An 8,416-nucleotide genomic window follows, 5' to 3' on the forward strand; every position below is an offset into this window, starting at 1 on the left:
TTACTCCGCTTCTCCTTATAAGTTGAATTGGGCCAAACATCTATCCTTGAAACCTCTACTAAATATAAGGAGCTTAAAATTAACAAAGGCATTAAAGAGAGAAGGATCTTTAAAAAAAATGTAGCAAGGAGCTTCTTCTTGTTTCAATGGAGCTTTTGTTAAGTGCCCACCCTTAGAATCTCACTTATATTATATTCATCTAACTTTTTTTAAAGTGTTCTTTTCCTTATTTCTCTCTTTATTGCTCAACTCTCCGTCACTATATCTTCCTTTCTTTCCCAATGACCATACCTAGATTATGGTTCTTCCTTTCATAGTCCCAACCTTGTTAGATGCTTCTTGTTCTTATTTTCTCTATTTTGAGGACCAAGGTTCTGGATCTATATTAGGCGTTTATCTATTTACCTTTGAAAGAACCACTACAAATCTGAGTCATTGATCGAGAAGGTTACAAATCTTGTAAATACACTTCAATAATTAAAGAGGTTTATGCCCATTTGAAAGGGTTGATCTTAGGTGATCTTTACCTATTTCAATAAATATAATTTTGTTAGAAGAAAAAAAGAATACAGTGAATATACATATGGGACAATATGTTTTGATATAACCAAGAGTATTTATCACTTTTTGGATAATGAACTAATCTCTTCAAGGGTGTATCATTGTTCATTTCAATAAGAGTTGTTCACAAAAATCAAACTTTTACTTTTTTGGTCTACCTAGATATCTAGTGGGGCCTTACCCACTAGATTAATGATTTGTTAGTTATGGAAATTCACAATGACACATTTTAAGAAATAGTTAAGAAAATGAAACAATGGAATAATCGCTGGATACCAATCATAAATTAATCAACAAATCATACACTACTGAATGATATTATAACTCCATGTACAAATGGTAATGTGTATATACACCCCATAAACAAAAAATAAAATAAAGGAAAAGCCTAAATGACCAACCTAACTATATGGACTTTAATATATAGTATAACCACAACCATGGAACAAAACATTACAATCAATCACGTGACTTTCCCTTGAAAGCAAATACCATCATTAATTTCTGTTACTTAAGCGATATATATGAACCATATACGTATGACACATTACACATTCTATAGCAAAACTATACTATTATTATCAACCTCGAATCTCATTCCATCCAAGTTTGATGCCACACCATCTTGGAAGCTATTTTCTTCAAGATCGATGTCCCATAAGAACTCATACCCATCATCACCTTTGGGAGTATTTTGAGTAACGGTACTACAATTGGTGTTTGTGTCCCGAGAATAATTAAGAATATTCATCAAAGAATTGTTTTGGTTAAGGTTCGGATGATGATGATTAAGATTATTTGGCGATGATGAAGAGAAATGGGCAAGGTTGTTATACCCAACAGGGATGGTTTGGTTGGTTGAAGGTGATGAAACCAAAGTTAGGGATGGGGTTGTGGAATCAAACATGAGTTGTGGGCTATGTTTGGCATTGTTGTCTTCTTTTCCTTTGTGAAAGACTCTACACAAAACCCAATCCTCCTGTAATCAACAAAAGTTTGACCTAATTAGCAAAAATAATGTGAACCCAAAATATTCGATTAAAGAACCTTTATCCTCACACCAAAAATACACGCAAAAGAAACCATTGTTTTCTTCACGAATTACTCTATTCTATCCAACTCAATCACTAATGGCAATTAACAATAAATATATATATATATATATGTTTGTTACAAAAGCATTGGACTAGAAAAGGCTACACATGCATATTGTTTCTCTGTAGATGTTGCTGATGGCATTTCATTTCCACGTTAACATGGTGAAAAAAGAGATTGAAAATCTACCAAGTGTCTCTTTTAATTTTTTTTGGAGTAGAATATATGTTAAAGACTTGAACTGAACTTCACTACAGCTCATTAAAGATAAAAAATAAAACTCTTTTTATCTTTATTTTTGGTAAAAAAAATAAAACTCTTTTCTATCCACAAATATTTGTGTATTATTACAAAAATGAGTTTAATATTTATATATTGTCAGTAGAAAGATTTATATACAATTAATATATTATTCATTTGTATTACTTTTTTTAAAATCAATAATAATTAAATATGAAAAATGAATAATATAATAATAATATATAAAATTCTTATATTATTCGTGCATATATTTTTTATCTTACAAAATTTTTATTAATCACTTACCAAGGATAAGTATACTAAACTTAGATGATTACCAATACCTTTATGGTGCCGTTTCTTCTAAAAAAAATATTTTGAAGCAACCTCGCCTTAATTTTAGTTTCGTGTAGTGTAGCTAATGAACTTTTATGTATAACTTTTTAATGAGTATTTTCAATTGAGTTTTTTATCGGAAACTATTCGATTAGATTCATTTAAGTTTTTTAAACTTATTCCCTATCTTAGCCATTAATTCTATGGATATGTAATGATTTAGATCTACGTACTAATTTAAACCATTAGATTTTCCTAAAATTGATAGGTAAGATGAGGAGTAAATTTAAAAAACTTACTTAAGTGAATTCCTCCTCTTAAAACATTACTATAATTGATCAACGAAATCACAATCGTATGCTTCATGTCTATCATGTTGGAACTTATTAATATTAAACTAAGACCATGATTGTAATGACTCTGACTCCTCAAGCCGTAATCTCATCTCTTTATTCATAAACAAGTATACATTAATTCCCAGGTGCCCATTTACCATTTATAAATGCCTAAAGTGGATGGATCAATGGATGATAATCATAATATCTATTGTGACCTTTGGAAATAGATACATATATATATATAGACTCAGAAAGGAGAAATGTGAATGAGAATAATGCGTTGAGAAATAAAAGTAATTAATATTGAAAATTGAATCTTATTTAAATGGTCAAAATTAAAAGATATATACATATAATTATGATATGATTAATGATTAACTTTTAATTCTAATCATTTATAATTGGTCTTAAGGTTTATATTTATTATTCCAATATTTTTTATATGAGAATTGTTCTCACTTGAGTCACTCCTGAAAGCTTATTTTATCATTACTTTTAGAAATTACTATGGCTTTCATGTATTTCTCTCGAAACTTTTTTGTAACATCTTGTTATTTAATATTAATTATCTTTTGGCTGACAAATTAAAATGTATATGTATAAAGAGATGTAGAAATGAACCTTAGGGGGCATATGTGGAGTCTCCAAGCGAAACTCATGCATAATCCAACCAGATTTAATGCCATTTGGAGCTCTGTTTCTGTAGAACACCAATGTTTTTCTCATCCCTACAATCTCACACGTGGTTGAGTCCAACACCGTACGATCTTTCCCTGTTGCTTTCCAGTATCCAGATGTCGTTGCGCGATTGGTCCTAAAGCCAGTTGCATATTTACGGTCACGGAAGCTGAAGAAATACCATTCTGTTGCATTGAGCTTAGCCACTTCTTCAGAATTATACGCATGCATAAACAAATGGTGGGTCAGTTTATTTTGGTAGCAAATGAACAACACATGAGTTAAGGTAGGTATAATAGAATAAAATAAATACATATATGAATGAATATATTTAATAGAGAGCATTATATGTATGCAATTAAATATATTCGGAGAATATAATTAGTTCTTGTGTGTAATCATTATCATGTATATGTCATCTAGTTCATCAATGACATGCAATTATATGTACTATCATTACAAGTACAATTATTTGTCTTGGAGAATTATACTACATATGTCATTTATTTCATCAATGACATGCAATTTTCAAGTTTCCAATCCCACAAGATAAAGATGGCCTACACATGGTTTTAGGAAGCTTCAAGGGATTATTGATGTGTTTAATTATATATGTATTTAATAAGTCAATTTTTTTACTCAAAATGAGTATTAGTTGTAATAACAACTACCACCAACTACATCAGCCCCTATTTTATATATATATATATCATGTCACTCATACGCCTGTTATATTTAGGAAAAAAACTCAAATCATTCTTAGTTTTAACCACTTTTTATTTTACTCAAAATGGGATAAAATATAGGAGACGTATGTGGTTTAGTGTAGCAACAATGTTATTGAGTCATAATTGCTTAACCTGAAGTGTTTCCCTTTCTTCTTTATTACCCCTTTACAGGCTTCATAATGATGCACGGGCATTTGAGGGCTAATTAATTTAAGTAAGAAAAATAGAGTTTCATCATTGCATTTATAAACGGTATTTTTATTTTGGAGTGAACTATGTTATAGATATTTTCTCATATAGTAGTACTTAAGTGTTTTGTATTCATAAATATGTTAACTAGTCAAAGTCACTTGGGTAGTAAGTCATGCCTATGAAAAGTAAAAGTAAATGCACCAGTTTTTGTGAGCATGCGCCCATAATAACTACTGCTAGACTTAGACAAATAGAGATCTTCTTCAATAATAAAGGGATAAATACTTCAATTTTTTATATTTTTAATGATAAATATGTTACTTTATATTATACTTAAAATATTATATATTAGTTTTATTTCGTTTTCCAAAGGACTTGTTATAAGATCCATATTCAATTTAGACAAGTGATCATCAACCTGAAAAATACTATTATTTATACTTAAGGTACATCAATAATAATATTTTTGTAGATAAATAAAATCAACATGAAAATTGCATCAACTTAAAATTTGGTTTGTTAAATTTTTTTCTAGAACAAATGTTATCATCTCCAACCAGTGTTGCACTCTCCCGTAGAGGATAAACATTCCAACGGCTAAAATTAATCACAATCTAATCCAAAAAAAAAATATAATCACAATACAATTAATCAAATTAAATTTAAAACCATAATTTTCGATATGATATGATGATTATATTGAATATTCAATTAAACCAATTAAAAATAGAAAATACTCATAATTAATGAATCACTGGTTAGATTATTATATCACTAAATCAATACTTTTACTGATTTAATAACAAATATGTTATTAATAACACTATTTAGAACAATTCTAAAGTAGGCGCAAGATAGTGTCATGGTGAAACAAAAAAGGCATAGCATTTATATAGGAAGAACTACTATATACTGTGTGGTGCATGTGCATTTATGAGTTTGTATGCATAGATATATAAACATGGAAATGCAAACAAGGTTTGGTGTCAAAGGTTGTGGTACTTGTGGAAACTATCAAAGCAATAGAGACGATATTTGCACATGAGAAGACCCTCATGTATACACATTTAGACCATGTATGTAAATTAAATTTGTTTCAAAACCAATTACAGATAAGGCTAGATAAGATAAACGGTCAAAGAAATAGAGTATATATGTAAAAAAATAATATCTTCTACTTCTACATAGACGTATAGTCACCACTACATCAAAATTTTAAATTAAAAGTATAAAAGAGGCTGACATTGAATTAATCTTTTTCGATGTATGTAATTGTTTATTCCAACAAATGTCTATCAGGAATTGAACTTTAAATTGATCTCCCATGAAATTTGATTTCCTATACTTAACACTCATTTTGTTTAAAAAATCGTAGTCATGTTCCTTAATATTTAATTATCATAGCACTATCCTTAAAAATAGCATAGAAGTTTTCTCTCCTAGAGCATGAAGGAGGAGGTGATTCACAAAGGTGAGTGTAACTTTAAAAATAAAATGAGTTTCAAGTGTAATTGAGGTATAGCTATGGATATTAATGTAATTTACCCTCGAATTAAAGAAATTGTGGAAGAATAAAAATTAGCCACGGAAATAGAATGCTTGGTGAAGTTGCTTTGAGTAAAGTAGAAAAGGAGGTAATAGCTACGAAGACAATGAAAAGGGTTGAAGAAAAAAGAAGGCAGAATCTATATAGCAGCAGACAAAAGAATATATCAGACATAAAACAACGTGTTTGGACGCGCTTCCAGCAAAAAAAAATAACTTTATACAAACAAAAAAACAACTGTAATTAAAGTTACTATATATACATCAAGTGGTAGTATTTTATTATATAAATTCTTCTATATGGACAAGTCTTTGTATATATATTTCATTAATTATTTATTGTATTATATTATTTATTATATTATATTATTTATTATGCAATCGGTATTTAATATAGTTTTACTGATTTCAGTCATTACCTTTAGCAATTCATAAAGATTTATATTATATATTAATTTCCACATATGAAGATTTTTTATTCATAGAACTGTTTTTTAAATTTCAATCCATGAACCTAATTACCATTGAAATATTATATGATTAGTAGTCTTCTTACAATAGTTTCTCTAATTTTCTCAAGATTACAGTAAACACAAAAAATAACTACAATTAGTTATTTTAAAGTATTTTTATGAGTTAAGTTTTAGAGGCATAAGAAAGATGAAGAAAAGTTTTAAATTTATTTTCCAAATATATTTTATAATTATGAAGTCTTAATTTTATATTGTGTAACTCAAATTCAAGCAGTGTTCAAGAAGTTGGCTGCACCCTTAATAATTGAAGAACAAAATAAACTATTAACGGTAACTGATATTCTCCTTCGCTTACCATCATCCATTTTATTTTCTTCTATTTTCAGTTCTCTCTCTTCAGGAAACAAGCTTCACTACTACTTTTCTGTATTGGGATATATATATATATATATATATATATACGCACCTCTTGTTTCTTTGTTTTGCATATTTTGTTTGAGCAAGTTTATGAAGCCATTATAACAAGGTCAACATCTATGGACACCATGTTAGGAGGCACAAGTATGTGACTGTTCTATATCTTATGAATTTTATCACAAAGACAGACAAAATAGAAGAGGTTTTGCGGTGTACAAGATAGATATGTTTCAGAACCAAGTTAAAATTTAACCAAAAGAATAGAATTTTTTAATAAACATATAAATGACTGTTGAAATTAAACAAAGGAAGATAATTTACTAATGAAAATTGTAAAATAAAAATATATACCAGTAAGCTGCCATGGTTCACATGTGTGTAAATCAATTTCCACCAAGGTACCCTTCATAGCTTCCTCATTTGTGATCTTTTTGTAAAGGTAATGAAGGACCAATTCCTCATCACTTGGATAAAACCGAAACCCAGGAGGAAGTGAAGCACCAATGTCTCTAAGACCCATGTTTTTTGCAATTTTTAATAAAGTGAAAGGAGAACTAAAGAAGATATGAAATAGTTACACAGAGAGAGAAAAATAGTTAATTAATTAGAGGGAAATCTAATTAAGATCCTTTTGAAATTTTGGTCAGGAAGTAGTTTTTGTGGATATATATGGTAGATATAGATATAGGAATGTGGAAATATTTAGACATATATAATTTAAGCTTTGAGAGATGACTCCTTTGTATTTGAAATATTATGGTATTATGGCAGAAAGGTTGGTACCATGTATATATAGAAGGTTAGGAAGATAAGAAAGTTTGCTATTTAACTTAATTTTAATACGATATCCCTACAGGACCATGCTTGTGTAACTGGTTAGACATGGTAGGAAGTTTCATGAAATACCACAGTTACAAGAAATCTTCTTACTATTAAGAGTAGATCAATCAAATTATTTTGTGCAACTTACAAGTGAAAAGTTAAGGAGGAAGCTTAATTACAACCAAACTTATTGAGTCTATTTAACAAATAACTCATACTTACATTTTTTTGAAAATGATTTTTTGACCAAGGATAAAGTGAATCATGTAACCGATATCTAACTTTTAATCTTAATTATTTATGGATGATCGTAAGGCTTAGATTTATTATTCTCATAGTTCTTATATAAAAGTTGTGAGAACAATAAATATGGATCTTACAACCATCTCTAAATGTTAAGAATTAAAAGTTACTTATTGGTCTCATGACCATTTCTTTTAATTTTGATCACTCAAATAAGATTTATTGGTCTACATTAACTATTATCATTTCTCATAATAACAACTATTTTCATTTGACTCATTTATATATATATATTAGAATTGTGAATCTAGGTATCCATAAGTCTAGGTATCTCATTACACATATCTGAACCCTTTCAACAATGAGTTTTAAAATATCTAGTCTCAACTATTCTTGGATCGAAAAACATAGATCCAACTCATTGCAAATATTACAAGCAAGTACTTGTAGATTTGAGTACTCATTACCATCCCTAATTAGTATTGTTGTAAATCCCAATCATGACATTTTATGTTAGAAGGGTAAATTTTATAAAGAATACAATTGTAAAGTAGCATTATTTTCGTTTAAAAAACAATATTTTGTTGTGTGATGAGTTTTGCTATATCTTCTAATATAAATTCTTGAAAATATTTTTAATAATAAATAAAATGACTATATCTACTATTTATATATAAATTGTTTGGGCCGTTAAAATAGTAAAAATGAATATTCTAAAAATTTGACATTGTTACTTATAGGTCCTGTC

At 28.5% G+C, this 8,416-nt stretch overlaps 1 protein-coding gene across 1 annotated transcript; it reads right to left on the bottom strand.

Annotated features, from left to right (window-relative positions):
• On the bottom strand, positions 844 to 7,373 carry LOC109359316 (NAC domain-containing protein 21/22-like). The gene is made up of 3 exons (XM_019603933.1): positions 6,955 to 7,373; positions 3,192 to 3,457; positions 844 to 1,540 (listed from the first exon to the last, which is right to left on the bottom strand). Exons 1-3 carry the CDS (start codon positions 7,121 to 7,123, stop codon positions 1,118 to 1,120), a joined length of 858 nt encoding a protein of 285 aa, XP_019459478.1. The 5' UTR covers positions 7,124 to 7,373; the 3' UTR covers positions 844 to 1,117.

The sequence above is a fragment of the Lupinus angustifolius genome, chromosome LG11 (genome assembly GCF_001865875.1).
Source record: "Lupinus angustifolius cultivar Tanjil chromosome LG11, LupAngTanjil_v1.0, whole genome shotgun sequence".
Taxonomy (NCBI): Eukaryota; Viridiplantae; Streptophyta; class Magnoliopsida; order Fabales; family Fabaceae; genus Lupinus; species Lupinus angustifolius.